This window comes from Camelina sativa, chromosome 15, assembly GCF_030686135.1.
Source record: "Camelina sativa cultivar CO46 ecotype springtype chromosome 15, ASM3068613v1".
Taxonomy (NCBI): Eukaryota; Viridiplantae; Streptophyta; class Magnoliopsida; order Brassicales; family Brassicaceae; genus Camelina; species Camelina sativa.
The window spans coordinates 794,879-820,859 of record NC_141894.1 but is presented as its reverse complement, the minus strand read 5'-3'; the positions used below and the strand labels follow the sequence as shown (position 1 = coordinate 820,859).

Below are 25,981 nucleotides of genomic sequence, written 5' to 3'. Positions count from 1 at the left end.
TACAAAAAAAGAAAAAGGACAAAACAAAGAAGGCAAATAATTGAGGTACTACAATTCCGTAGCGTCCTGAATCTCCTTGAGACGTTTACATAGACACTCAAGTTAAGTTAGAAAGATACAAATGCTAATCATTTGTAGGCTTTGTATCCCCGACTATGTTTAGTTATTGGTTATTTCGATTTAATTTTGCTACCGAACAAATTATATAATCTGTAAAACTCAGATACACAGATTAGATATCTTGGATACGAGAAGAACTCTATTGACAACCTACATTTATTTTCAAAGATGGAATCGTATGTTTTACATCCAACGATCACAGAAACCTCTATATCTGTCTCTCTCTCCCTCTCTCTAATCAAATCGATAACAACAAACCGGTTGTACGGATACGACGGACGGACAAACAAACTGGTGGGACCCTGTAAAACTAAACTAGTTGTGTTTTGTGTTTTTTTCTTTTCTTCTTTTTCCCGAGAAAGGAAAAAAAACAAACAAACAAAAGAGAGAGAGAGAGAGAGAGGGAAGAATTGAAATAGAGAAATCAATCAGATGGAGAAGATACGAAAATGCGGATATGATCCAAGAAGCTAAGATGCTGAGGCCTGTCTTTACGTTTCACGTACCCACGCGCTTCGTTCTCCGTATACGCGCCGAACGATCTCCCACGATTCCTCCTCCACAGCTCTTCCTCGTAGCTCTTGTGCGCGTAATACGCCTCCACCAACGACGGCTCTGTTTCCAGATCTCCTCCCTCATCTTCCTCCTCCTCACCCGTCGCTGAGAGACGGATCGGCTGCCTGACGTAATGGCCGCGGCTGATCCCTTCGAGCTCGTCGAGACGAGAGAGACCGCGAGGAGAAACCGCGTAAAGCTCTCCGGTCACGTGGTGACCTGATCCAGGTTTGTTGAGGAGGAAAGGGACTCTGTAAGGTCCGCAGACGAGAGGATATTTGTCAAAGGTTTTGTAAACACCTTTGAAAGAAGCGTCGCCTGATCGGATCAGATCTTGCATCAGGACATGGTTTGAGAATCCTGTCTTAAGAGTTCCGTACGTGAACACAAGCGTTGTTGTTGTTGTTGTCTGTTTCGCCGGCGTCATTGTTTCGTGTCCCATAATAGAGAAAGTAAACAAAATTGATTAGGCCTAGAGAAGAGATCAAACGGAGAATTTGTGTGCGTGTGTGGGGTTGGTGAAGCAAAAATAGAAAATAGAATCAGAATCGGAGAAGAGAGAGAGAGAGAGATAGGAATCTCTGATTTTTAGGGCCTGAGGAAATTTTGTGGGTTAAACCCGATGACGCGTTTTTATAGTACTGGACTTTTCATTTTTTATCTCCTCACTTTATTATTTTATTCTTCTTTTCTTAAATTATACAATAACCATTTTTTAATTATTTAGAACATTAATCATGTTGTATGTTTTTTAGATTGTTTTCCAGTTGTTGCAATTGAAATGACAATGTTATCTAGCTTGTTAATCATAGTTTATAAATAAATCTTTAATTTTATACATTTACTAGCCATTTAGTTAACTTTTTATTGCATGACAAGATAAAATGAAAAATTATAAATTTACTAATCAAATTTGTAAATTAGTTGTTACTATGTGTAAAATTAAATAAATAAAAGGAAATGACGACCCAAGTTGTAAATTTTCAAGTAAATATATGTACATTCTGCTTTTTTCAAAATCAATAAAAAAAAATATTCAGGGGGAGGACCACTCGGCTCACTAATAGACGAATGAATATAGCAAACGTCGTATCATATACGTCATTCATAATATAATATGATAAGGTTGACATTTGTATATGTTATTTCGTACATAAAATTTTAATTTTACATAACTTTATGCTTTTAAATTGTTATTATTATTTTCTTTGGGCATATAAAAACAAAAATAAAACAATAATTGGCGTGAGGAGTTGGTGTATTTGGGTTACGTGTAGACGCAGCACCACACATTACAGCCAAGTTGCCTTTATTTAGTTACAAACAAAACAATTTATTTTTTAAAAGACCCGAATTAACATTTTTTATTTCCGTACTTTTTTAAAAGATAAATAATTATTTGTGGGGTGGAAATGTGGAATGGATGATAGCTCAATCAAAAGTATATAATCCTCTATTTATTGAATTTCTTCTTTTATTTTCGAAGTCTAGTTTATGAATGTGTTTTAAGAATAGAGAAAGCCTTATAATATACATTCAAAATAAATGAAAGAAAAAGGCACGTAAAATGCTTGGTTTGGTTGACAAATAGAAGACGAAGAGATGAAAGAAGAAGAAGATGATTTGAAGAGACAATGACAAACACACAGAGAGATACAAACAGCTAATAAAAGTTGTGTTGTTTTTCTTCCTTTGGATGTTTGTTCCGTGGCTAGTAGTACAATTGCACCGTACTTCTTCTTTTTACCCTCACCTGACAAAATTCTCTTTAAACTTAACTTTAAATGTACTTTTTAAAAAGCTTAATAAATACTTTGTCAAAAGTACTTTTTCCTTGCAACTTTTTTAACACGACGCAGCCCTCTGGTTGAGTGGAGTAATCCGAATCTGACCGTAAATTCATCTGCGGTTTTTCTTATTAACTTTTTCATTTTTTATTTCTATTTTATAAGTAAAGAATCAAAAATATTAATGGGGGTGACTGGTGAGGGTTTTTAAATTCGATTTTACAACTTTGTATGTATCTACAATTTGGTTACGATTTACAAATCTACCGAGCCTAATAAACTATTGTGTAAAACTGGCTTTTACGTGATAAAATAATTTTCATATAAAATCACAAAGGAAAGAAAAGAAAATTAGAGTGTGAAGCACATTCAATGGTGTATAAAGAAAGGTACAAAACAAAAGCATGACATATCGAAACTTTTGAGCATATTCAATGGACGACGTGACGATGAACACAAAAGTTGCTTTCGGACACCTTCATGATTTTTGTTTTTGAGATCAACACCTTCATAATTTATCAATCAATAAATTCCAATACATATATACATACAAGAAATTATACAACGTTATACCAAATACTAAAAATTTTATTTTTATTTTTTTATCAAATCAAATAACACAACTTATCCATTTTGTTGTTATAAGCAGAGCTATAAAGCCTACAACACTTAACCATGGTTGAGGCTTTTATTCTTGTTTCACTTTCATATCTACTCTCTCACTCTACGTGTGACCCATGAATGATAATAATACAGTACAGGCAACCCACAATTTGTGTGAAGCTTATTAATACATTAGCCAGACAATGTTTCTTCTTACTGTATACCATCAAATTTATAAACATACAAACATCCTGCAAAAGCTGTTATATCGTCGAATGGGGCTGACATAAGGTGTACACTGCTATATCCATCTGGTGAGGCAGAAGATGATAATATGCCTTTTGAGTTTTGGATCAAAGGTTGCAAGAGCTCTGTTTCTACTTCAGTTCATACAGTATCCTGCTAAAACGGTGATAAGTTAGACAAAATTTTCATTACTGATGATGGAGAGTTAAAAGCGTGGAAGAAGAGAATCGGTACTAGCAGGTAAACAGAGTAAAGCAGATTGAAACCTTGCTCATCTGTAGTGTTGTTTTTGCCTTCCGCCAATTGTTGTGTCCTGCAATTTACGTTTTGGTTCGGTTTGGATGAAGAAGGGATAAACAAACAGAAGGTTGATATCATTCCCTTAAGTTGAAGGGATGAAGAAGGTTGAGTTGAAGAGGAGGTACCATGGTGATGAGGAGTGACTGATGCCGAGTCCATTGCAAGTAAGTATCATTCCCTTAAATCTAGCCAGATATTCCTGCGTTGATATCAAATACATGTCAAAACACTGATAATGCGAAAGCAGCTAAACTGAATTCGATAGCTCAAAGTAACAGTTCAACATACCCGTAAAGTATATTTGTGAATCTCGTAAATACCAGTCAAATCATACTCAAAACGTAAAGCAGGGTCCATAAGCACTGCAGGAATAAAAGAACAAAATAAGCAAATTACATGAAGAAATCAGATTACTACCAATACTTCTTCTGCATGTTAACCAACCTGAAGAGGCTATAATCGACACAAATCTATTTTCAATATCGAATCAAATACAAAGAAGACTGTACCATTATAAGCTTCATTAATCTCTTGAAATCTCGAAGTAGCCACAGTATCACCATTGTGCTTATCAGGATGCCACTTCTGCATATGGTTAAGAATCTCAATAAACATTCTTTAATCAAAAGAAATTTCAATCTAAAGACAAAGTATACAGAATCAGAGTCCTTTAATAACCAACCAATGCAAGCTTCCGATAGTTCAGCTTGATCATCTCCTCAGTTGCATCATAATCAACTTCTAGGATCTTATAGTAATCCTTCAAAAAAAAATGAGATTAATGTTAATGGATCACTCAAAAGAACCAGAGACATAATCAAATCCTTTAAAAAAAGATAAAAACTCAAACTTGCAAATTGAATAGTATAAATAATACATTCCATAACATGAACAAATTGCCAATATTTCCCCAGAAAAATCTCAACTTTTGCATCACAACAAGATCGAATCAAAACCCAGTAATCATCAGTGGTTTTTTTAATTAAAATAAAAAAATTTACCTTGGGAGGATTGTTATCTTCCATCTGAAGCAGAGAAGAACAGAGGAAGGAAGAAGAAGAATCGCTTCACACATCATCTAATAAGAGCTTAACCTGAAGAATAAAAAACCCTAAAAAAAAAGGGACTTCAGATTTTTTTTTTTTTCCCTCCTTCAAAAAAATCAAATCAAACTAATGGTAGAGGAATTACTTCAAAAAAACCTGTCTTTTCCATTGTATTAAATGCGAATTTCGACTTGAAGAAAAATATCAATCGAATCTGTGGTTTTGCTTTGAACTTTTTTTTTTTCTCAGTTCTTTTTTTTTTTTTTTGGTTTAATAGGGAAGAAGTTTAGGCTGAGAAGAAGAGACTTGGCTCTTACTTGATCGGTAACGTTGAAGATAGAGAGAGATACTAGCATGAAGAGCCAACCGGTTCACTACTATGTTTGACCGAACCGGTTTACAGCTGATTTCAGCAATTTCTTTGGATTCTGTCTACAAGAAAGTGATATTTTGATTAAAAAACGTTTCAAGTGTCAATTCTTCAATAGCAAATTATCACAAGAAAAGTGAATACTTAAAACACTAATCGACTACACCATTTATAGTTTGATTATAAAAGTTTGATCTTCTAAATGCATAATGGTTATATAAAAAAACTACATAAAAGCCCTCTGGAATGGTTCAACAAACAAAAAATCAGAGAACCAATCATAACCAATGAAAAGGCAATTTTCAATTGGTAAAAGAGCTTGAATCATGCAGTAGCTTCTGCTTCTGCGTCGGTTTCAACTGTGACAGACTGCGAAGAACTGTTCTTGCTTCCTCTCAGACGCGACGAAACATTGTCTATGGCTGAATTCAGTTGGCCTATTTTCTCATTCAATATCTCTCTTCTCTCCTGTTATCAACAAGCAAACAAAATATGCCCACATTAGTTTAGTATTTGAGATTTGCTTATAATATCAGTAACCGAGTTTTTCTTTTTTTTACCTCTAGGCCTTCATCGTAGTACATTGGCTGCTCTGGTTTCTTGAAACCATGTTCATTTTCGTTCAGCAACGATCTTCGGATCTGAATTAAAAATACATGATATCATATGGAAGTAAGAGATCACATGAGAAAAAGAAAATATTTGGTTAATGTTCTTGATTTCATTTGGAATAACCAAGCTCAGAATCATTCAATCATTTCAAGAACAAAGCTCAGGATCACTTGATCAACTGGAAGAACAAAGCACAGAAATCTTAGCAGTGGAGTTCCCTTAAGCCAACATAATCTATGTCAGAATGAAATAAAGAACCGACATAATCTATGTCAGAATGAAATGAAGAACCGGAAGTGCAAGACTAGACTGTTCTTCACGTTCTTGATTTCAGAGAGAACCAAAGCTCAAAAGCAGCAAAGATCTAAAGCCAAGAATCATATAATCTACGTCTTGTTTCCTGTGTTAGAAACACTGAAAATAAAAGAAAAATTTACCTGTGGAGCAAAGACATAAGCCAAAGTACCAAACACAGCACTTCCTAGAAGAAAACCCGTAACAAAATCACTACTTCCACCGCCCCTGCTTCCTTCACTGCAATCATCAACCCCCGTAAACTATCAAATATAATAATCAATCGTAACCTATCAATATCTCAATAGAGCAGCTTTAAATGGTTTATCTGTATAGAGAAACATACCGGTAACCTGCAGAAACCGAGAGTTTGTGACTGCGATTCGATTTTGTTATAACAGTTAATGTAGAGCTCTTGCGAATCAGATTGAGGTTTGTAGACGACAAACAGTGTGCTTTGAGATGAGAGTCACCTGATACCATAAAATTCGAAGAACATGAATCAAAAATACACAGTTTCAGATCATAAAGTTGTATCAGTGGATTTTCGTATCTGCTTCAGGTCGATTTTGCTATACGTTGAACTAGTATCAATCAGACTATTTACAAACAACGCAGCATGATCTTGCGAGAGAAACTATAACATCATATCTGCTACCTAAATCCCTAATTTCACAATTAATTCGAAGCCATCACAGAGAAATTGAAGAAACAACGAGCAATTCTAAGCAAGTGCAAATCGGAAAATCAGAAATTGAGTTCACAATCAAAAGAAGATTGGTTACCTGAGAGAGAGTTAGGAGCTGCTACGAAGGACGCCATTGTTCATGAAAACGAAGAAGAGATCTGAGAAGACGCAAACGAAATATATTTGGACGCCATTTGTTCGTCCAACGAGAAGAGTTATCTATTTTCTATTAGACCCCTTACTTATTACTTATTTCCCAAAACATCCTTTATGAGTTACATATTTTCTGAAGAAGATCAAAAGTTTTAGATTTTGCACCTCAGTATTTGTGATTTGCTAATTTATGCCACTACGAGAAAAATTAGAAATACAGTAGTAGTCACTAGTCAGGTTAAGCAGATCAGTCAAGTCAACCAACGCTAACATCTTGTCATCTGTTTTTTTTTGCCCATCGCTTTTATATGTACAACAAAGCTGTGAGTTGGGTCTTCTTCATGATACCAAAGGACCAAAATAAAAGACAACTTTCGTGGTTATTTTCTAAGATAAGTTTCCATATGAGGATTTGTCAGCTAAGTCACATAGGAGTATTCACATTCTGCTTCTTCCTGTGTTCCCATCTAGACACTGATCTCTGATTCTGCTGTTGCTGTTGTTGTTGTTGTTGTCGTTCCTTTTCTATGGATGACAAGGACAATGAGAGCGAGAGAGATGCTGCATCACCTTCTTGATTCACCATCTTATCTTGTGGCTTTTGACTACTGCTACTTCTGTGTTCTTCAATGGAGGTTGTACCAGCCACGGAAGGCAATACAACTCCTGTCATCGTGGTCATGCTCGGTGTAGTTTTCTTTCTCCATTTGTTGTTGTTGTCACTGCCAAGTGCTCTGGGATTACTGTCTATCATTTCATCATCATCATTCAGAACTAAAGGGAACACAATCCTTTCCGTTGCATCAGGATTCTTATTGATGATCTTTTTCTCCTCCTCGCAGGGACCAGCACAAGATTTTCTTGAAGCAAATTCATTGCCAAATGTATCCCTCCTGAAAATGCTACATCCAGTTTCTACTCCTGTAACTGTCTTCAGCTTTTTATTCAATGGACCGTCACACAACCTTTCTTTATTGAGATCATCCAAATCCACTTTCTGGTTCATATCCGAGGAATTCACTGTCCTAGGCCCTGTCATTGCCAAACAACAAATAATTTGTGAACACCCATAAGATTTTTGTCCTGGCCGGGGAACTAAACATCAGAGCTTGTTACAGCAGAAAGCAAATCCATTTGATTACCTGACGTCTTCTCATCCTTCAAGTGTGGACTAGGACCTATCTCTCCTTCCTCGGTTTCTTCATCCGCTCCGCAATCTTTATATGATACAGATAATGCCTTCTCATTTTGAATGGCACTGCACACTTTACCCTCTTTCGCATTCTCTTCCTGTTCAAATCCATGAATCCATCAATATGTGCATGATGTTAAGATAGACCTAGCAACTGTCTAGAAGACTCCAAACTAAAATACACCTGAGAGTAAGATTTCTATAACTAGCTGAGGAGTAGAACAACCCACCTCCATGCACAATTGCATTCTGCTCGATGTGCGATCAGTCAAAGACTCTCTGTTGCTTGGATTCTCATGGTGAAAAGTCTCACGAGAAGAAGAAGCTTTCCCCATATTTGGCAAAACACAAGACGCCGGAAGAGGTGTGCTCTTGAGTGGATTAGAGCAACTCTGATTTCTTCCTCGGAATACACCCCAAAGGAAATATAACATGTTCCAGCCTGCATCCGCAACAGATATAGGACTAAGCAATATACTTTGACAGATTAAATCAGGCCTTACATTTGAACAGAACCTTGAACACATCAGCAAAACATTTGTGAAACTTAGTGGACAGTGTTCCAGTATGACGGAAGAGCCATAGCTGCTAATTTGTAAGCAAACATTGTAAAGACAGTGAGATTCCATAAACTTAAAAACAAAAAAAAGTTTAAACCTATTCAGAACAGTGGAACTTGCAACAAAACATATGTTCACGAAGTGAAAGAGTTCTTGTTAACATTCTTACGCTGGCAATCCCGAGGAAGCTGGTTGGAGGCAAAAACCAAAAGCTCAACACCCTCGAGGTTTCCCTTTAGGGCCAAATCTTTCTGGATCATGTTGTCTACCAAGGGCTTATAATTTTTCTCATAACTGTGTGTCACAAGCAACAATTGATATTTTCCGTCAGTAGATTAGGAAATAAAACATTGAAGCTACCAAAAACAGAATAACCACATGAAACAAAATACAAGTACACTGTAGTTACCTCTCAATGTCCTTGGCAAAGAAGAAAAGAGCCACATGCTGTTCCTTAGCACCTAGATCTTGAAATTGTGCAGGCCATGCACTGAGCCTGGGTACTTCATTCAAGGTAAGTATTACAGGAAATTGGTTCACCACTTCAACAACCTTAGGTGATGCTAAGGTTGAAAGGTATGCTTGCATTCCGTTATGCATTCTTGATAAATTTCTGCTTTTCTCGACCTCCAAGTCTCCTCTGGTCAAAATAAGTAGAAGGTTTATCTGCAAGCAATTAAACAAGAAAAGAGATCTTCAAGAAAAGGGAACGGAAACCGTACTGCCAAATGTACTCAGGCTCTGGGATGGCTGAGGTTGTCGACAGAACAGCTGGGGCAGCAACAGGAAAATCTCTCATGACAGGTTTTATAGAAGGAACATGAACTTCGGGTACAACAGATTGGGAAGCAGCCATTGCATCAGCACCAGGGAGTGACTGCGTTCCATTTACTGCAATTGTCTGCTTGTCTGTCCCTAAATTTGGATGCCCTCCTGGCAATCCTTTGAATCCCACAGGCCAGTCCCTTATGACCGGCACCTTTGACGACATATTTCTTAAAGCCTTATCACAACCAGAATCCACATTAGACACTGAAGGCAAATCAGATTGCTCCAACCCTCTGCTTTTGCCAAAGTTGGGTTTTTTACGCAAAGCAGCATCAACCGCTGCTCGCAACCTATTGCCCTTATTAATATCCTCTCTAATATTTAGCGTTTGGTGATTACCAGCAGCATCTTTGCTTTTCTCCCCCGCCTCTCTGACTTCCCTAGGCCGGAGTAAACCATCTACATTTGCCAGTTCATTTTTACATTTCGCTTCACTTGAACTGCACTTTTCATTCGTAGATGAATCTCCCACTGCATAGGTAAGAAATAAATCCCTAGGTGTCAATCATGATGTCTTTAACGCATATAACTGTTTACTAATGGAGTGAAAAACATTATAACCGATAACAGTGGAAATCGTACCAGAAGCAACTATATCTTCTAGACGATTTCGACTTAGATGTCTGGCTTGCTTTGTCAAGCTACCTTGTTGACCATCAGACTCCAAATCCTTCAAATCACGGGGACTTTTTGCATATGAACTGGACGAACGGCCACGTGAAATTAGTTTCTGATCGATTGTGGATGCTGAAGGGTCAGCTTCTATGCTCCGATCTTTCAGTTGCTTTGTACCATTAACTTTTGAGTCATAACAACTAGAGCTCCCTACGTCTATACATCTACTTGACATTGATTTGCCTACATTTCTAGAAAATCCTTCTTTTAAATCAAGAGAAGAATTGTCTTTCCCAGTCTTCTGTCGGGGAAGCATAACATCATCCACTGTTCTCACTTTTGGTCTAGAGCTCGAAGAATTAAACGAATTGGACTTGAAAAATGAACCTACACATGTAGAAAACAAGGTAATTTTATACAACCTTATCATATATGAACCAGAAGTACAGCAAACTAGACAAGGAAGAACACCCTTGAGAAAAATCGTAGCATATATCCTACCTTTAGGGGACCGTAGCTGCGAGTCAGGAGATCGTGTGCTTTCTGAGTCATCACTGGAGTGGCTGTTGAAAGATGAGTGATGAGCTAGCTTTCTCGTTGGCTTCTCTAATCCCTTAAATGACGTTTCTCGGGATAAAGCGGACGATCTGGGAAGAACAGATCTCTTGGGTGACCCTGTTGGAGCCTCAACCGCCAATCTTTTAGAATCTGGAGCTGCCTCAAATTTGTCCATGTGCCTTTTGCTGGAGCTTTGTGTATTCAAATTTACTGCACTTTCTCTTTTTGCCTTGGTTTCTGCACGTTTAAACTCAGATTCGTTAGACAAAACCAAGTTCACAACCAAGTTCCTGATGTTTTGCACTAATATCATGGATAGTATATAATTCAGCTTTACCTAGCTTCTTCTTTTCTGCTTCCTCAGCAAACTTGCATTCTTCACAAAGCCAATCACCCTTAGGAACTTTTTTAAGCATTACTCGCATGCAATAGCTGAGCAACAGATAACACAACTATAAAGTTAGCACAGAAATGGTGCTCAGTTATTAATAACAGGATAATCCAATTTACTTAGACTTCACTAATATTAAGGTCAAGGATAAATCCTGGATGGCAATTGGCCATTAGTTCAGAAAGACGGGGTACCCCAGATTCCAAAAAATACTTGATGTTTTTTCTTTCCCATAAACAGAAGCAGGCTTACGTGTGTTCTGCACCATCACTGCATCTGCTGCAGATAGCAAGTAAATCTTCACGACCCGCATCTCCGCAAGTATCACATACTTTTACCTGCTCAACATAATAGAGAACAATTTCACTTCAGATTTTTGTCACTAGGAGATAAAAGTAAACATTGAAACAAACAGAAACAGAGGCACAAATTCAGCCAACAAAATAGATGTGTTTTCTAATTCCTCCTAATATGAGACAAAACAGCATTGCTTACATCAAGTTCCAGCATTTCAGAATCAACACCCTCACTCTCACTCTCAGACATGGCTGATGTGTTCGACTCGTCTGCCTTATTGGAGGGAACATTTTCTCCCGACTTCCTAACCATTGGTCCTGAACGCGTAGAACTCTCAATTAAAGAATTGTTCTTGTTGTCTTTGTTACTCTTTGCTCCTGACTTTTCCTTGACTTTTCCCTGACCTAGAATGTTTTTGGCCTTATGGTCATTACATGTATCCAACTTCATGGAATCTTGATCTTTGCGAGACCCATCTAAAAGTGAGCCATGGGATCTATCAGAAGATCTTATAATTTCCTTACTCTCAGCATTCTCAGATGAAGAAGTATCATGATTGGAATTAACCAGATTCCTCGCTTCACTTGCAGTGTTGCCGAGAGCATTAACCCCATAAGAACGCTCGTTGAAAGAACACTCGCTCGCCAGTACACCATGGGAATTTTCATCTGATGATGACTCATCCGACTTTGAACCAGTAAAGCCCGCATTACGGTGCATACAAGATGAACAAGGAGCAGAGCAGACATTACAAGTTCCAGACTGCATTTTAGGACGACCTCTGCGACTCATGGAGCGATAACCAAGTCTTCTATCAGCCTTCAGTCATAACAAACACATTGACAGGATGAGAAAAAAATGAAGAACTCTTTTTTTTTTCACAAAATCAGTGAATTAAATGAGCATAAAAGGGAAAATTTACTGAAATATAAGTTCTTAAAAGAAGAGTAAATTAAAAAAAACAGTATAAGGAAGACTTCCATATTAATGCTGGACGCATAGCATTTATAAAAAATAACGAACTGTGAGACTACTACAACTGGACATTTATGCTATGATCTACATTCAAAGGAAGCGTAATAATGCAATCAGTTATCCTCTGTTCTTACCATTAATAACAAAATTGATGAGCACGACTCTCGCAAAATTGATTTCTAATCCAACTGTGAACAAAACAGAAGCATAAATTAAGAACTGCTTAACATAAACCCAGAAGACTGAATCATGCTGTTTAATATCCAACACTCGCGTCGACTAACATGCAAATTAAGCACAATTCCTAAAAAGAATCAAAGCGGATTTTGTTTAGATTGTAGAGGTCTCAAAATCATCATCAATCATCATCATCCTCGACATTAGCATTTCACTATTCACCAATCGAGAGAAGAAACAAAACCCTAACTTACCATTCCCTTGATTATCGCACTACGAATATCACAAACCCTAAGTAAAGTTCCTCTAATAAAATCTCCAGATTCGATTCCTAATTTCTCTCTCTCGCTCTGGCGTGGCCCTAAAAGTTCGATTCTATGGAATCTCTCTCGCTTTTTCCCAGATAATGAAATGAGAGAGAGAGAGAGAGAGAGAGAGCTGCTATTAAATAGCCACCACCAAAGCCCCAAGGATCTCTCTCTCTCTAGTCTCTCTACCTACACGTAGATACGTACGGACATACATACATACATACGTATACACACACGCTAAATATTTTATTTATATAGTATTAATTACTAACTAATTTAGTCTATTATAAACATGCAAGTTTTTTAATGGATTACTTAAAAACGTGTTTAACAAAAAAATTACAGTGATTAGTATTCTTATCGCCATGGAAGGCATTTAATATTTCGTCTAGAAATTTCAGATTTCTTCTAAATACTGACAGACACAAGTTTATATAAGTAGTTTAAATTACGCCAAATTTTATAATAATTACATGTTATGAAATTGCTAATTTGGTAATTTCATTTGAGTTATCTTTTTAAGTTGGGAAAACGTTTAAGCCCATGTGTTAAGTGTTAACGTTCAAATATTAGACCAACCGAATAAGGAAAATTACAAGACTGCCATACATTTCATCATCCTAAGTGGACCGTTTTTAGCCCAATTAATTGGATATTTAGCTCATAGGATTCCAGTCCAGTGTTTGGGCCTTTTATAAGAGATTTCTATATTTAAAAAAAATAATAATAATAATAATAATAATAATAATATGACAAACACAAAATCAATGAAATGCCCCACAAAGATCACATGCTGAAAAATCAAATATTTTTATATTCGCCGCATTTTTCGCTTTCTATTTACACTGTTTTAATCCTCTTTACTCCTTTTTTACTTGCACTTCACTAAATTTGCGTACCATTAGCTTAATAACTTTCCTAAATTCGTTTATTTTTCTCTTTCGATTTTAGATATTTGCGCGAGTAAAACATTTAACAAAACTATAATAATACTCCGTTAGTCCGTTTAATAAATAACACGATTCATTCATAAACTGAGGGTTTCGAAACTTTTGTTTTTATTTATTTTCCAAGGCAATATTTATAGACTTTTGCTTCTTCTATACGTTGGGTAATGAACTACTGCTAAGTAGTAAATTACTGTACACTGTTTACTGATTTTGAGTCTTTGACATTTTCCAAGGGACATAAACGACAAGTAGGGAGGGGAGTCATTAGAAACTACTATAATGACCTACTTCCCCATAATCACGGCATGAACTTTGGCAATACCGATTTTCTTGATTAGGAAATAAGCAAATTCCCATTCCTTATTCTCTATAAATATCTTAACCCCTTTTTATTGTTTCTTAACCATTTATTTCGTTCGAGATTAAGAATTTTTTCTTAAAAGAAAATGGCGACTCGTGTCAGAAGAAATGCTCTATTTTTCTTGACTCTTCTCTTTTTACTGTCTGTCTCCAATCTCGTTCAGGTAAACCACCAAAACAATTTCTATTTTATTGAAATATTTTGTGTATAATAAAAAGCTATGAAAATTTTGATCATTATTAATATAGTTGTATACTTGTATTAGTCTTTTGAGATCGAAAGTTTTTATTTTTACAGGCTGCTCGTGGTGGTGGCAAACTCCGCCCACAAGGTACCAACACAAAACTTATGTAGTTTTATATCATACTTATTATTACTTAAACAAAAAAAGAATCGGAGGTATTAAGCTAACAACACATGTATTGATATATATCGTATGCTAATAATATTGAGACAATTATTTTTTATGTGCTAAGATCATGATATTTTTTGTGTGATTGTCATTTTCAGTATTAACATATAAATGACGAATTATATACACGAACATAAAGATCTCAATGATTTTTATTTTTATTTTGTGATATGTTTTTGGATGGAAACTTCAAACGTAGAATGCAACTCAAAGTGTAGCTACCGTTGTTCGGCAACATCACACAAGAAGCCATGCATGTTCTTTTGCCTCAAGTGCTGCACAAAATGTCTTTGTGTTCCTGCAGGCACTTACGGCAACAAACAAAGTTGCCCATGTTACAACAATTGGAAGACTAAAGAAGGCCGTCCAAAATGTCCTTAAAACCGCTTCTTATATGTTCTTGATCATATCTAGATTTGTATGAATCAATTATGTTGTTTAAACCTGTTTCTACAAGTTGGTAGGAACTCTATTTGTCTTTATAGTCTTTATTTTGTTATATCTTTTTTGCTCTTTTTTGTTGTTGTTGTTGTTGTTGTTGCGTTTACAAGCGCAAGTCAGCCCCATGTATGAGTATGACCAAACATTAGTAAAGAAGACTAAATGATTATCTTAGGTTACAATTACATAATTATGAAAGGGGCTTCATTAGTTATTGAGCCTAGAAACATATAGCCAGACCAAAACCCTTTAGCAAAAGAGCCCATCAAGCTTGTAATTATTATCAAAATAATGATATCCCAGTCATAAATACGATTATTTTCTAAAATTAGTATAATACTAGTCGTGAATCTTGTGATAATTGACCAAATAATATCGGTTGTTTTGTGTGGAAGCCATGTTCTATGATGTCTCTATCTTATTGTTTTCTTCCAAGATTTTAGAAACATCAGTTTATGATGGAGAATGCGAGCATAGTAATTTATTTGCTAGTTAGTGGTTACCAACTTTCACATTATAAAACGAGAAATACTCATCTGTCCAATCGTTAGCTGATATTTATGACCATTTTTGTCGTTGACTTTGTTTTTTTAGCTCAAATATTTGGACGGCGATGAAAATATAGATGTAAAGTCGTTGACTTTTCCCCGGCCGAATCGTTGACTGGAGTTGTGAGATAAATGTGAAAGGAAGAAAACAAAAAAAAACCGATAATATTCACACGCAATCGATTGTATATTTATACAAAAAATTAGCAGAAGCAATAGTTCTATAGACATTTTTTTGGAACTTATGAAATTAAGAAAAATAGAAAGAAGAAGAGAAAAGAAAACTGAAAAGGTCTCATCTCAATTTGAGGCTCAAGAAGAATTAACGAACAAACTAAAACAAGAAGAAGTAAAAGACTATGACAGGGGGCCTGACACTATTCAAGAATTTGCAAATTTAACCCCCAAACAATTTTCAAATCAATCAATTTAGACACACCCCCAAAAAAAATCAGTCGGATATGGGATTTGGGGAGGAGCCAGATGAATGAGAAACCTCCTCAATGAGTCTGGTGACATCGGCCATCGAAGGACGAGTATCTGGATACTGAGCCGTACAGCTCATACCGATCTTCAATAAACGGATGATGTTCTCATTGCCCTCAGGTTGGTACCTTGTGAGCTCCGGATCAAGCACCTCAGACGGTGATTGTTGATCTGTAACTGATTGGACCCATCTCGGCAAATCAACGCCTTCTTCATTCAACTGCTGATGTGTTGGAGACTTACCTGCAATGTTAAAAAACCTTTAAACCACCGCAGCAATTGCAAAGAAACACAGTTAAAAAGATAATATTAAGTTTGAATGTTTTGTTACCTGTGAGTAATTCAAGGATTAAGACGCCAAAGCTATAGACATCAGCTTTTTGGGAGATTTTGCGAGCATCCGTGACTTCAGGTGCACGGTAGCCATCAATACGGTTAGGTGCAGATGTAGAACTAATGATAGGCGCTAGACCGTAATCAGAGACCTTAGCTTCATAGGATTCAGACAAGAGTACGTTCGAGGACTTAATGTTTCCATGAGAAGTTGTCCCGTCACGCGAATGTAGGAATTTAATTGCTCTTGCAGCTCCTAAGGCTACACCAACTCTGGTTTCCCAGTTCAATGGAGTCCTCCCGTTTCCTTTGTTCCCTACAAAACCATTAAAACAGCCTCAAAACCGAGCTCCAACCATAATGACTAAATAAGTCCTCATCAAGATCATAAACTAGCATCAAGAGACATTACATCAACTAACTAAGAACCTTAGCTAAGCAAAGAATCAGAAAAATCAATAAATGCATTCGATTTTTTACCGTGCAAGATTGCAGACAAGCTTCCTCTAGACATGTACTCAAAGACAAGAAGCTTTTCGTCGCGGCTGAAGTAGTAAGCGATCAGAGTCACAAGATTGGGATGACTCATTGATCCCAAAACCTGCAACCTCTCTCTGAACTCTTTCTCAGGCACCACAACGTCTCTTAAACGTTTCACAGCCACAATCAAACCATGATCAAAGCTAGCCTTATACGAAGACCCAACTGTTCCTTTCCCAAGAACCTCAGCTGAAGCCTTCAACAACCCATCCAAATCGAATTCTCCAAAAGATTTCACGAAAAAGGTCAGATCTTTACTCACCACACCACTCTCAGACGACGTAGCCTTAGCCGGCGGGACAACAGCCGCCCTTTCCTTAGGAATAGCAGCGGCTGTGGCCGGAGGAGCTACAGGAGCTTCAACGTTTCTCGCTTGACCATTCTCTTCCTTCTTCTTTCTCTTTCTACATAGACAGAACACAATCACGAGAAGCAACAACAGACCAACAACACATCCGAGTACAATTCCGACAATAGCTCCGGTGGATAACTTGTCGCTATCTTTCTTCTCCGGCGGCGGATTGGGTCCTGGTCCTGGCTCTGGAGCAGAGTCACCAGCACAAAGGTTTAAGGGCTTCCCACAGAGAGTGTTACCTTCGAAAGCAGTTGAAGGCCAGCTCGACAACGAACTCGGAATCGAACCATTCAATTGATTAGAAGAAACATTAAACTGCTGAAGAGGAAGAGTGATCTCAGGGATTGAACCAGTGAGCTGATTCCTCTCTAAATACAGAGTAACCAACCGGGTCGCGGAATTAACATTACCCGGGATCCGACCCGAGAATTTATTCTCCGCGAGATTAATTCTGATCACGTTAGGGAGCGTGAAGAGAAACGAAGGAATCTCACCGGAAAAGGCATTACCTTGGAGATACAAGTAACGGAGAAGAACAAGGTTTGAGAAATCAGAAGGGATTGGACCGGAGAGGGCAGAATTGAATCGGAGAGAAAGGGTTTGAAGCTCCGTTAAATTACCAATCCCACCGATTGGTAAAGAACCGAATAAACCAGTTCCGGGTAATCGGAGGGCAGTGACCCGACCCGCATCACAGTGGACTCCGTGCCAATCACAAGGAGAAGGAGCACTCATGTTCCATAACAAAGTACGGCCACGAACACTGTTACGAAGAACGACTAAAGCTCTCCGGTCTGACTCTAGATCTGAAGTCACCGCAGCGAGATAGAAGACGAACAAGAAGACACTTAGCTTCGCCTTGTACTTTATCATCTTCTTCTACAAAACTGTGATTCTTCGTCTCCTTCGTTTCAAAATTCGATAAAGATATGGACTTTTGGATTTGGGGTTTTGAGGAAACTTTAATTCGGCAACGCGTTAAAGAGTGTTTGAACTTTGAACAGAGAGACTTGTTTTTACATGAGGTTCTGTCTCTCTCTCTCTCTATCGCCGGCTAAATAAAATCATAAGATAAAAGGGAAAAAGAAAAGTTACTAATTGGAATTTTTCCTTTTCGTCAAATAAAAATAAAAAGTAAAATAAAGAGAATCTTATGTATTAATGTGACAGCTAAATTACAGAAAATAATTAAACCAATAAAGGGTTATGAATACTAGATAGTTGTAACGATTTATCAGAGTCAACCGGTTTATTGCGTTTACATTAATTACTGTTATTAATATCATCAAATGCAGTAACGTTTAAACGACCATGTTATTCGTTTTTGTTTCTTTATGTTTTTTTTTTTTTTTTTGAATGTGACCAAGAACAGGCCTGGTCTGAGCTACCGTTGACGAACAAGTGTCTCTCAGACGCCGTTTTGTATATTTTGAATTAAGAAATGTTTATAAGTTTCTGCAATTTCCTGTCTACTCTTCTTAAACAAATATATATATATATATATATATTTGTACTAGAGCCGGAGAATAAGTACGTTCCATTGACATTTTTTATGTAGGCTGTATCAATGTGATATGGAATTGAAATGGTCAACAGGAAAAACTTAGTTGTGGTATATATAAAGTATAATATATGCTTGAGATTTTGAAGATTTCAATACTTCATTCTTTTTGGGTTTTCCTAGTCGATTCACTTCTATATTTGGCGGTGTATTCAACTTGACATTTTAAGTAATTTATGTAAAATTTACAAATTTATTCAATCATAAATTTTAAAAAGTTTATTAAAATCTAATTGATGATTTAAAATGTACTTTAAAATATATACTGTTATTTAAAACAATTTGTGAATTTAGATTTTAATAAGTTTTAGAGATTTTAGAGAATTTGAGAGGATTTATTTTGTTAAAAATACATAAATCCAAATCTCATGGTTTTAAGTGGAATTTGAAAATTTTTTATCATAAATTATTTCAACTTCCCTAAATCTATCAAAATTCCAAATTTCCTAAATCCTATAAAAACCTTCAAAATCATAATTTCAATACACCCCCTAATTCATTTCATATGCCTTTTTTAACAACATGCATGTTAACAAATTTAAATATAATTTGTGTGACTCAATAATGAATTAATGATATTTTTGAAATAATCACTATTGTTTAAAGTTAAGATAATTTTCAATTTCAAATTGCTTTTTTTTTTCTTTATTCGCATAGTGTCAATTTATTTTAAATGAAAGTGGGTGCTTTCTGGTGACTTTTAATATGCATTTTGTTGTAAAATGGGTGAACACGTAAACAATATCAGTCTATTGGTTTATCCCGCTGGTCAAACCGCGAGCTAATTTCATTATTTCAGTTTAGACTAACAACAAACATTCTTCCCAACCCCGAAACCTAACCTCACCTAATTTCCATGTTTTCAATACAACTTGCATGATTATTATTACAAGTCTACGAATTACCCCAAATGCTGAACGTAACACATTCTATAACTCACTCTTAACCTCATCGTCATGGACATGACCATGTTTATCCAAATAAGAAACGGCCATGGCTGCGTGAAGAGCAGCCCCAAGAGGAAGAGCTTCTTCATCAACAAAGAAGTAAGGCGAATGAAGCGGCTTACCAGCACCTAGCGTCTCATTCTTTATCCCAAGCACGAAAATCGCAGCTTTAGTCTTTTGAGTGAAGAAGCTGAAATCCTCTGCTCCCATTGTCACTGGAAAATCATGGAAGTTACTTTTTCCAATCATTGCTTCCGCTACTTTTTTACCATGCTCGTATATGCCTTCGTCGTTCATCATTACCGGGTGAAGTGACGGCTTTTTCTCTTCGAAGTTTACTTCTGCTTTGCATCTGTATACTGATGCTTGTGCCTCTGAAATCTGCATCATCAAGAATTGTTTAGGGGCCAACCCGAATGAAACAAAATAAAGTTGTAATAACGAATAATATATACCTCTTTGATCCGTCTTTGAATATATAGAAGACCATCGTTGCTTAAGCTTCTGAAAGTACCTCCAAATTTAGCACTCTCCGGTATTACGTTTTTTGCATGACCTCCTTCAATGTATCCAACAGTAACGACCTGATAAACATTCATTGCCACTCATTCAGTCAAGACTCTGACTCTGACAATGCTTTAAAAGTGGAGAACAAACTTACACCAGCTTCGAGTGGATCCATTTCCCGTGAAACAATCTGTTGCAAAGCAACAACAGCGGAAGAAGCTGCAAGAACTGGGTCTTTAGAGAAGTGTGGTGTAGCTGCGTGGCTACCTTGACCGTGAACCGTCACTGTAAACGATCCCGCACCAGCAAGAACGGTCCCAGGCCTAGAGCCAATGCCACCGGATGGGATAGATGGAAAGACATGAACGCTGAGAATCCCATCTAAGTCGTCTAGAATCTCATCTTTTAGCATTTCATTAGCACCTCCATAACCTTCCTCTCCTGGTTGAAACACAAGTTTCACAGTCCCCTTTTGCAAATAACAAAAATCAACAACAAGAAATTGTGTTTAATTGAAAAGCCCCCGAAAGATTCACCAAATGAGAATCTGACCTTATAGAAATTTCAAATTTTGATTGCTTGGGGGCACACACACTATAATCAATTAAACATGTTACTTTTGTGTGTATGTACACACACACACACTACTGTTTCATTTAAAAGCCCAAAAATTCACCAAAGTCAGAATCTGATCCAACTAAGACATTACTATTGTTTCATTCAAATTTATGCATTTTGTTCCACCAAATCAATAAACCATATCATACTATTGACTCACTCAAAAACCCAAAAAAAATCAAGAAAACAGAATGTGGCCCATTTAGAAAGTTGACATTCTCATTGCAGGGCATACAATAAATCAATCATAGGCATACAGTAAACAGACATAAATGAAGATCAGAATCTGAGGAAACACCAGTCTACATCGAAATGATTGAATGTGGGTACTACACAATTGACTTAATCAATCAAGCACATGTTCTATTGTGTGTATATATATAAAGACAGAGAGAGAGACCTTGATGAGGTGTTTGCTGGTTTGAAGAAGCCTAGCAGCTCCAAGAAGCATAGCAACATGAGTATCATGACCACAAGCATGCATCTTTCCATCTACTTTACTCTTCGATTCCCATTCCACTAATTCCTTTTTGTTTTTTAACCAATCACAGTCATCCAATTTTACAAACTCATTAGTCAAAGTAACATAAAAATCGGATTTAATTTTAGATTTTCAAAAACAGAAAAACAAAAACCTGTAACGGAAGTGCGTCCATGTCTGCTCTAAGTCCAAAAACGGGTTTGGAACCGGATCCGATCCAAGCCACGACGCCAGTCTTCGCGACAGGCCACTTATACTTCACTCCGAGTGAGTCGAGCTCGTCTCGAACGAGTTGACTCGTTTTGAACTCCTGGAACCCAGTCTCTGGGTTCTCGTGAATCGTCCTCCTGATCCCTCTCATCCATTCGAAGAACTCAGGGTCCTTAGCTGATTCGAGCATCCCACGAGCGAGTGACTCGAGACCCGACCCGTAATCATAGCTCCGAGCTGAAGAGAGAAGAAGGATAAAGAAGAAGGTGACGACGGAGTAGACAAAGAAGATACTCATTCTTATTTCTTTCTAAGACGACGGAGACTGTATATGTATATATATATATACACGTAATTATACAGCAGCACGTGTTGGAAACTGTTTAATCGTTTTTATTAAACCATAGGCCTCAGATCAGAATCAGATCATGTGAAATGATTATCTATGTTTATAGCATTGTTATGTGACATCATGACAAAAAAAAAAAAAAATGAAAAAGACTAGAAAAGGGAAAAGCTTTTCCTTTTTGAGTACGTAATTTGAAATTTGGATTGTATACAATGAATGAATGAATACCAACGGTATGAAAGGAATAAATTACGTAAAAAATGATTTATTTCTTTTGAGGGAAAAAAGCTTAAAAATACTTCATCTATTTTTAGAAGTTTAATACCTCGTCTTTTTTGGTTGGAAGAAAAATACTCCATTTAATTAAAACATGTGATTTAATACTCAAACTAATAAATTTTGTTAGTTTCATATTTATGATTTTTTTGCCAAAAATAAAATTCCATTTTTACTCTTACTATGTCAATTAATAATTAATTTTAAATGATATGATATTAATTTATAATTTTATTTGAATTAAAATTAATAAAAAGAAATATTAAATAAATTTAATTTTAATTCAAATAAACCTATAATTAAAAAAAATTGGATTTACAAAAGAGTGATTAGGGTTTAGATTTTACAATTAAACAAAATTATATATTGGTTTGGGTTTACAAAATAGTGGTTAGGGTTTAGATTGTATAATTAAACAAAATTATATGTCGGTTTGGGTTTACAAATGAGTGGTTAGGATTTAGATTTTACAATCAAACAAATTTATATATCGGTTTGAGTTTATAAAAGAGTGGTTAGGGTTTAGATTTTAAAATTCAAGAAAATTATATGTCGGTTTGGGTTTATAAAAGAGTGGTTAGGGTTTAGATTTTACAATTAAACAAAATTGTATTTCAATTTGGGTTTATAAAAAAATGATTAGGGTTTAAATTACACAATTAAACAAAATTATATGTCGGTTTGGGTTTATAAAAAAGTAATTTAGACTTACATATTATAATTAAAACTATAATTTAATGTTTAGAATTAATAACTTTAAAATTGAATGATATACATATTTTGCTTTTTAATTAATAATTTGTTTCCTTAATTAAGTGGGGGTGAACCCAAGAATTGTCCATAAATTAATACCATGTCATTTAAAATTAATTATTAATTGACATAGTAAGGGTAAAAACGGAATTTTATTTTTGTCAAAAAATCGTAAGTATGAAACTAACAAAATTTATTAATTTGAGTATTAAATCACACGTTTCAATTAAGTGAGGTATTTTTCTTCCAACCAAAAAAGACAAGATATTAAACTTCCAAATAAAAAATAGAAAATAGATGAAGTATTTTAAAGCTTTTTTCCCTTTCTTTTGATACACGATTTTACCATTTATGTTAATGATAATTTTGACTCTTTTGGACTAAAAACATTACATGGTGAGTCCGGCCCATAACAATTCAAAATTAGTCCAATAAATGTGTCAAGCCCAAACCGACTCGGATTCACCCCGAACCCGTAAAATAGTCTTGGATATCAAAATTAAGGTCGAATCTAATCCTTCAAATTGGTTAAGTTAGCTTTTGGGAAACGAATCTCAAAGCTTTGATTATTGGGGTAATATCGGATCCAAATTGGGTAATTTTGTATCTATTGGAAGATTAGAGATGCCTAGAATATTCGGTTTATACCCAACCACAAAAAGAAAACCGTAACTTTTTGGTTTTCTAAGAAGTAAGAAAGAAGAGATAACCATCCACACAACTAAAGCAAAGCCAAAGGCATCACTCTTTTCGTCTTCTCTCTTCCTCCTTTCATCGAATATGGCGGACAATGGTAAAGACAACAAGGGTTCAAATCTCAGTTAACTTCTTCAGTTCTCCTACGTTTCTATTCCTCTGTTTTCTCATTTGCTTTTTTTTTTTTTTTTTTAATTTTATTGGGCGACATTGAATTTAATGTAGATTCTCTAGATCAGTTCTTGGCTGCTGCCATTGATGCCGCTAAAAAAGCTGGACAGGTCTCTCTATCTCTTTCTCTCTTATTCGATCTCCTTGGGTTTTGAACGATCTTTTGGGGGTAATCATGATTTAATTTGGCTTATTTGGTTTCATTCTCCAGGTCATTCGTAAAGGGTTTTACGAGACCAAACATGTTGAACACAAAGGCCAGGTTTTTATTTTATTTTTTCCCTCTGCTCTAACAACTTTTTCTTGCAAGATTGCATCTTTATTTCATCTTACATAATCCCACAAAGTGGGAATTGCTTCTTCTAATCACAGAGTGTCAATTTTGTTTTGGAATCTATCTTACTTTGGTTCCTGAAATTTGTTGTTGTTTCTTAGGTGGATTTGGTGACAGAGACTGATAAAGGATGTGAAGAACTCGTGTTTAATCATCTCAAGCAGCTTTTCCCCAACCACAAGGTGATTTATTATTCCTTCTCTAACGTTGAATTCCCCCTTTTGTTGGATCTTTGTTAGCTCCTCCTTCTTCCTTGCATTGATAATGAGAGTTTTTTTGGCTATGGGTTTTTAGTTCATTGGAGAAGAAACTACAGCTGCATTCGGTGTGACTGAACTAACTGATGAACCAACTTGGATTGTTGATCCTCTTGATGGAACTACTAATTTCGTTCACGGGTAAACATATATGTTCTTGCCTGACTTTTCCATTTAAATGATTGTGTGTGTTTCGTTTCTCACATTGTATTGAAACAAGACCAAATGCTGATTATTCTCAGGTTCCCTTTTGTGTGCGTTTCCATTGGACTTACCATTGGAAAAATCCCTGTGGTTGGCGTTGTTTTTAATCCGATTATGGATGAGGTAATGTGTAGATCCTTCTAATGATGGTTCAAGTTTCTTCAATCAGTTACCATTATAGATAGTTTCTTTGATCAATGAATGTATGGTGACGTTTTTAACATGATATTCAATGATAAAACAGCTATATACCGGTGTCCAAGGGAAAGGAGCATTCTTGAATGGAAAGCCAATTAAAGGTTAGCATTTGTTCTATAGAGAGACTTGAAGATTTTGTTGATCTCTCTGTCTATGGCCATCAAGAAGATAGCTTACGCTGGTTTAGAGTGTGGAGTTCTTCCATTTTTTTTTTTTAACTCAAACAACGTTCTTTTTTGCAGTGTCAACTCAGAGTGAACTTGTTACTGCTTTGCTCGTAACAGAGGTAAAAACCTGGCTCCTTTTTTTCTACACTATCAAACTAGATTGCTTTGGGGCCTCTTACTCAGGGTTTATATGGCAAATTGCATTACAGGCTGGTACTAAACGTGATAAAGCTACATTAGACGATACAACCAACAGAATCAACAGTTTGTTAACCAAGGTGAAAGTTTATTGAGAGAATTTTGGAACTCCACCACTTGGCTCTATAACCTCTGCCAAAACTCATGATTGTGTCTTCTCTTTGATTCATTCACCAGGTTAGGTCCCTTAGGATGAGTGGCTCGTGCGCACTGGACCTCTGTGGTGTCGCGTGTGGAAGAGTTGATATCTTCTATGAAGTTGGTTTCGGTGGTCCATGGTAAATTGTCTTTTCTTTCTTCCGCTTTGCTTGGATTATAAATCAGTTTCAATCTTGCAGAAACACGATTAGATCTTGATGGCATAATATCAATATTTTTGACAGGGACATTGCAGCAGGGATTGTGATCGTTAAAGAAGCTGGAGGACTCATTTTTGATCCGTAAGTATTGAGACTAAACCAAACACACACACACTCAACGTTCCAACTATTTTTTAACTGTGTTTTTTGTGTGTGTGTGTTCAACAGATCGGGTAAAGATTTGGACATCACATCGCAGAGAGTTGCAGCTTCAAACGCTTCTCTGAAGGAGTTATTCGTGGAGGCGTTGCAGCTTACAAAGGCATGAAGGAGTTTATTCATTATTGTTACAAAAAAAATGGTCTCAACCTTATGATGAACTCTCAGATTCAAAAACTTTACAATTTGTTAGTTTGGTAACAAATGAAAGTATTTCTTTTAAACTCAGTTGACAAAAAGTTAATAATAATAAACAACTTCTTGTGAGCTTAATTCAAAAACTTCATACCAATGTTCTTATAACTATGTTTTTCATGGTTTTGATATTTCCCCAAAAAAAAGAAATAAAAAAATTTATTGATTTTTATTTTTGCTGTGAATAATCCATAATTTAATAACCAATGAGATATTATTGAGTGGCCCAGTATTTGT

The 25,981-nt window shown here is 36.1% G+C and overlaps 9 protein-coding genes across 19 annotated transcripts in view; 3 read left to right on the top strand and 6 right to left on the bottom strand.

The window, feature by feature from the left end:
* Nucleotides 1-260: 260 nt before the first annotated feature.
* LOC104744376 (putative gamma-glutamylcyclotransferase At3g02910) lies at nucleotides 261-1,509 on the bottom strand. Its single transcript, XM_010465423.3, has one exon. It carries the CDS (start codon nucleotides 1,115-1,117, stop codon nucleotides 545-547), a length of 573 nt encoding a protein of 190 aa, XP_010463725.1. The 5' UTR covers nucleotides 1,118-1,509; the 3' UTR covers nucleotides 261-544.
* A 1,725-nt stretch (nucleotides 1,510-3,234) lies between these two features.
* Nucleotides 3,235-4,999, bottom strand: LOC104744375 (uncharacterized). 4 transcript variants are annotated; one of them, XM_010465422.2, is made up of 8 exons: nucleotides 4,803-4,999; nucleotides 4,613-4,722; nucleotides 4,294-4,371; nucleotides 4,121-4,196; nucleotides 3,900-3,973; nucleotides 3,737-3,810; nucleotides 3,578-3,624; nucleotides 3,235-3,464 (listed from the first exon to the last, which is right to left on the bottom strand). In XM_010465422.2, the coding sequence occupies exons 2-8, from the start codon at nucleotides 4,634-4,636 to the stop codon at nucleotides 3,448-3,450; spliced, it is 390 nt and encodes a 129-aa protein (XP_010463724.1). In that variant the 5' UTR covers nucleotides 4,637-4,722; nucleotides 4,803-4,999; the 3' UTR covers nucleotides 3,235-3,447. The 4 variants fall into 4 exon arrangements, with proteins under 4 accessions (XP_010463724.1, XP_010463723.1, XP_087343734.1 ...); XM_010465421.3 differs by having other exon boundaries at nucleotides 3,235-3,467; nucleotides 4,803-4,983; XM_087487608.1 differs by having other exon boundaries at nucleotides 4,814-4,965.
* Nucleotides 5,000-5,149: 150 nt separating this feature from the next.
* LOC104744374 (uncharacterized) lies at nucleotides 5,150-6,937 on the bottom strand. Its single transcript, XM_010465420.2, has 5 exons — nucleotides 6,719-6,937; nucleotides 6,280-6,406; nucleotides 6,077-6,173; nucleotides 5,588-5,668; nucleotides 5,150-5,495 (listed from the first exon to the last, which is right to left on the bottom strand). The coding sequence occupies exons 1-5, from the start codon at nucleotides 6,753-6,755 to the stop codon at nucleotides 5,352-5,354; spliced, it is 486 nt and encodes a 161-aa protein (XP_010463722.1). The 5' UTR covers nucleotides 6,756-6,937; the 3' UTR covers nucleotides 5,150-5,351.
* Nucleotides 6,938-6,946: 9 nt separating this feature from the next.
* Nucleotides 6,947-12,904, bottom strand: LOC104744372 (ASI1-immunoprecipitated protein 2). 7 transcript variants are annotated; one of them, XR_015581717.1, is made up of 15 exons: nucleotides 12,622-12,904; nucleotides 12,325-12,378; nucleotides 11,740-12,034; nucleotides 11,414-11,619; nucleotides 11,171-11,256; nucleotides 10,865-10,959; nucleotides 10,471-10,764; nucleotides 9,937-10,356; nucleotides 9,249-9,825; nucleotides 8,936-9,166; nucleotides 8,696-8,820; nucleotides 8,483-8,554; nucleotides 8,197-8,408; nucleotides 7,917-8,064; nucleotides 6,947-7,806 (listed from the first exon to the last, which is right to left on the bottom strand). XR_015581717.1 is itself a non-coding variant. In XM_010465419.3 (14 exons), exons 2-14 carry the CDS (start codon nucleotides 12,325-12,327, stop codon nucleotides 7,199-7,201), a joined length of 3,300 nt encoding a protein of 1,099 aa, XP_010463721.2. In that variant the 5' UTR covers nucleotides 12,328-12,378; nucleotides 12,622-12,904; the 3' UTR covers nucleotides 6,947-7,198. The 7 variants fall into 7 exon arrangements, 3 of the variants coding, with proteins under 3 accessions (XP_010463721.2, XP_010463720.2, XP_087343714.1); XR_015581718.1 differs by having other exon boundaries at nucleotides 8,483-8,551; nucleotides 12,622-12,780; XR_015581715.1 differs by having other exon boundaries at nucleotides 11,414-12,034.
* A 1,116-nt stretch (nucleotides 12,905-14,020) lies between these two features.
* Nucleotides 14,021-15,016, top strand: LOC104747972 (gibberellin-regulated protein 5). The gene is made up of 3 exons (XM_087487609.1): nucleotides 14,021-14,152; nucleotides 14,287-14,320; nucleotides 14,601-15,016. Exons 1-3 carry the CDS (start codon nucleotides 14,075-14,077, stop codon nucleotides 14,780-14,782), a joined length of 294 nt encoding a protein of 97 aa, XP_087343735.1. The 5' UTR covers nucleotides 14,021-14,074; the 3' UTR covers nucleotides 14,783-15,016.
* Nucleotides 15,017-15,558: 542 nt separating this feature from the next.
* LOC104744371 (putative inactive receptor kinase At3g02880) lies at nucleotides 15,559-18,518 on the bottom strand. The gene is made up of 3 exons (XM_010465417.3): nucleotides 16,690-18,518; nucleotides 16,208-16,525; nucleotides 15,559-16,119 (listed from the first exon to the last, which is right to left on the bottom strand). Exons 1-3 carry the CDS (start codon nucleotides 17,975-17,977, stop codon nucleotides 15,842-15,844), a joined length of 1,884 nt encoding a protein of 627 aa, XP_010463719.1. The 5' UTR covers nucleotides 17,978-18,518; the 3' UTR covers nucleotides 15,559-15,841.
* Nucleotides 18,426-25,981, top strand: part of LOC104744353 (thioredoxin F1, chloroplastic) — a 62,277-nt gene continuing 54,721 nt past the window's right edge. Inside the window, exon 1 of the mRNA XM_087487605.1 lies at nucleotides 18,426-18,505. The gene's annotated coding sequence lies outside the window, so the exon portion shown is untranslated. The remainder of the gene's footprint in view (nucleotides 18,506-25,981) is intronic.
* LOC104744370 (IAA-amino acid hydrolase ILR1) lies at nucleotides 19,418-21,991 on the bottom strand. The gene is made up of 5 exons (XM_010465415.3): nucleotides 21,373-21,991; nucleotides 21,138-21,263; nucleotides 20,274-20,588; nucleotides 20,068-20,196; nucleotides 19,418-19,993 (listed from the first exon to the last, which is right to left on the bottom strand). The coding sequence occupies exons 1-5, from the start codon at nucleotides 21,724-21,726 to the stop codon at nucleotides 19,595-19,597; spliced, it is 1,323 nt and encodes a 440-aa protein (XP_010463717.2). The 5' UTR covers nucleotides 21,727-21,991; the 3' UTR covers nucleotides 19,418-19,594.
* LOC104744369 (inositol-phosphate phosphatase) lies at nucleotides 23,342-25,822 on the top strand. Of its 2 annotated transcripts, none has more exons than XM_010465414.3 (12): nucleotides 23,342-23,599; nucleotides 23,728-23,783; nucleotides 23,885-23,935; nucleotides 24,109-24,189; nucleotides 24,302-24,405; nucleotides 24,507-24,591; nucleotides 24,713-24,767; nucleotides 24,909-24,952; nucleotides 25,043-25,111; nucleotides 25,209-25,309; nucleotides 25,415-25,471; nucleotides 25,559-25,822. In XM_010465414.3, exons 1-12 carry the CDS (start codon nucleotides 23,587-23,589, stop codon nucleotides 25,656-25,658), a joined length of 816 nt encoding a protein of 271 aa, XP_010463716.1. In that variant the 5' UTR covers nucleotides 23,342-23,586; the 3' UTR covers nucleotides 25,659-25,822. The 2 variants fall into 2 exon arrangements, with proteins under 2 accessions (XP_010463716.1, XP_010463715.1); XM_010465413.3 differs by having other exon boundaries at nucleotides 23,456-23,626.

What these genes read in the sequence shown, in the direction of transcription:
- LOC104744370 (XM_010465415.3), bottom strand. Translation starts at nt 21,726, where the DNA reads ATGAGTATCTTCTTTGTCTACTCCGTCGTCACCTTCTTCTTTATCCTT. An exon ending in CCAGCAAACACCTCATCAAG is followed by an intron (nt 20,589 to 21,137) that starts GTCTCTCTCTCT and finishes TATTTGCAAAAG; the next exon opens with GGGACTGTGAAACTTGTGTT. An exon ending in TTCAAAGACGGATCAAAGAG is followed by an intron (nt 19,994 to 20,067) that starts GTATATATTATT and finishes TTGATGATGCAG; the next exon opens with ATTTCAGAGGCACAAGCATC.
- LOC104744376 (XM_010465423.3), bottom strand. Translation starts at nt 1,117, where the DNA reads ATGGGACACGAAACAATGACGCCGGCGAAACAGACAACAACAACAACA.
- LOC104744371 (XM_010465417.3), bottom strand. Translation starts at nt 17,977, where the DNA reads ATGATAAAGTACAAGGCGAAGCTAAGTGTCTTCTTGTTCGTCTTCTAT. An exon ending in CTTGTCTGCAATCTTGCACG is followed by an intron (nt 16,526 to 16,689) that starts GTAAAAAATCGA and finishes ATGGTTTTGTAG; the next exon opens with GGAACAAAGGAAACGGGAGG. An exon ending in AATCCTTGAATTACTCACAG is followed by an intron (nt 16,120 to 16,207) that starts GTAACAAAACAT and finishes TTAACATTGCAG; the next exon opens with GTAAGTCTCCAACACATCAG.
- LOC104744369 (XM_010465413.3), top strand. Translation starts at nt 23,587, where the DNA reads ATGGCGGACAATGGTAAAGACAACAAGGGTTCAAATCTCA. An exon ending in ATGTTGAACACAAAGGCCAG is followed by an intron (nt 23,936 to 24,108) that starts GTTTTTATTTTA and finishes GTTGTTTCTTAG; the next exon opens with GTGGATTTGGTGACAGAGAC. An exon ending in CTGCTTTGCTCGTAACAGAG is followed by an intron (nt 24,953 to 25,042) that starts GTAAAAACCTGG and finishes ATTGCATTACAG; the next exon opens with GCTGGTACTAAACGTGATAA.
- LOC104744372 (XM_010465418.3), bottom strand. An exon ending in GCAGCTACGGTCCCCTAAAG is followed by an intron (nt 10,357 to 10,470) that starts GTAGGATATATG and finishes CTACATGTGTAG; the next exon opens with GTTCATTTTTCAAGTCCAAT. An exon ending in GAGCCTGAGTACATTTGGCA is followed by an intron (nt 9,167 to 9,248) that starts GTACGGTTTCCG and finishes TATTTTGACCAG; the next exon opens with AGGAGACTTGGAGGTCGAGA.
- LOC104744375 (XM_010465421.3), bottom strand. Translation starts at nt 4,636, where the DNA reads ATGGAAGATAACAATCCTCCCAAG. An exon ending in GATTAATGAAGCTTATAATG is followed by an intron (nt 3,974 to 4,120) that starts GTACAGTCTTCT and finishes TTATTCCTGCAG; the next exon opens with TGCTTATGGACCCTGCTTTA. An exon ending in TTCACAAATATACTTTACGG is followed by an intron (nt 3,811 to 3,899) that starts GTATGTTGAACT and finishes ATATCAACGCAG; the next exon opens with GAATATCTGGCTAGATTTAA.
- LOC104747972 (XM_087487609.1), top strand. Translation starts at nt 14,075, where the DNA reads ATGGCGACTCGTGTCAGAAGAAATGCTCTATTTTTCTTGACTCTTCTC. An exon ending in CTGTCTCCAATCTCGTTCAG is followed by an intron (nt 14,153 to 14,286) that starts GTAAACCACCAA and finishes TTATTTTTACAG; the next exon opens with GCTGCTCGTGGTGGTGGCAA. An exon ending in TGGCAAACTCCGCCCACAAG is followed by an intron (nt 14,321 to 14,600) that starts GTACCAACACAA and finishes CTTCAAACGTAG; the next exon opens with AATGCAACTCAAAGTGTAGC.
- LOC104744374 (XM_010465420.2), bottom strand. Translation starts at nt 6,755, where the DNA reads ATGGCGTCCTTCGTAGCAGCTCCTAACTCTCTCTCAG. An exon ending in TCGGTTTCTGCAGGTTACCG is followed by an intron (nt 6,174 to 6,279) that starts GTATGTTTCTCT and finishes TGATGATTGCAG; the next exon opens with TGAAGGAAGCAGGGGCGGTG. An exon ending in CTTATGTCTTTGCTCCACAG is followed by an intron (nt 5,669 to 6,076) that starts GTAAATTTTTCT and finishes TTTTTAATTCAG; the next exon opens with ATCCGAAGATCGTTGCTGAA.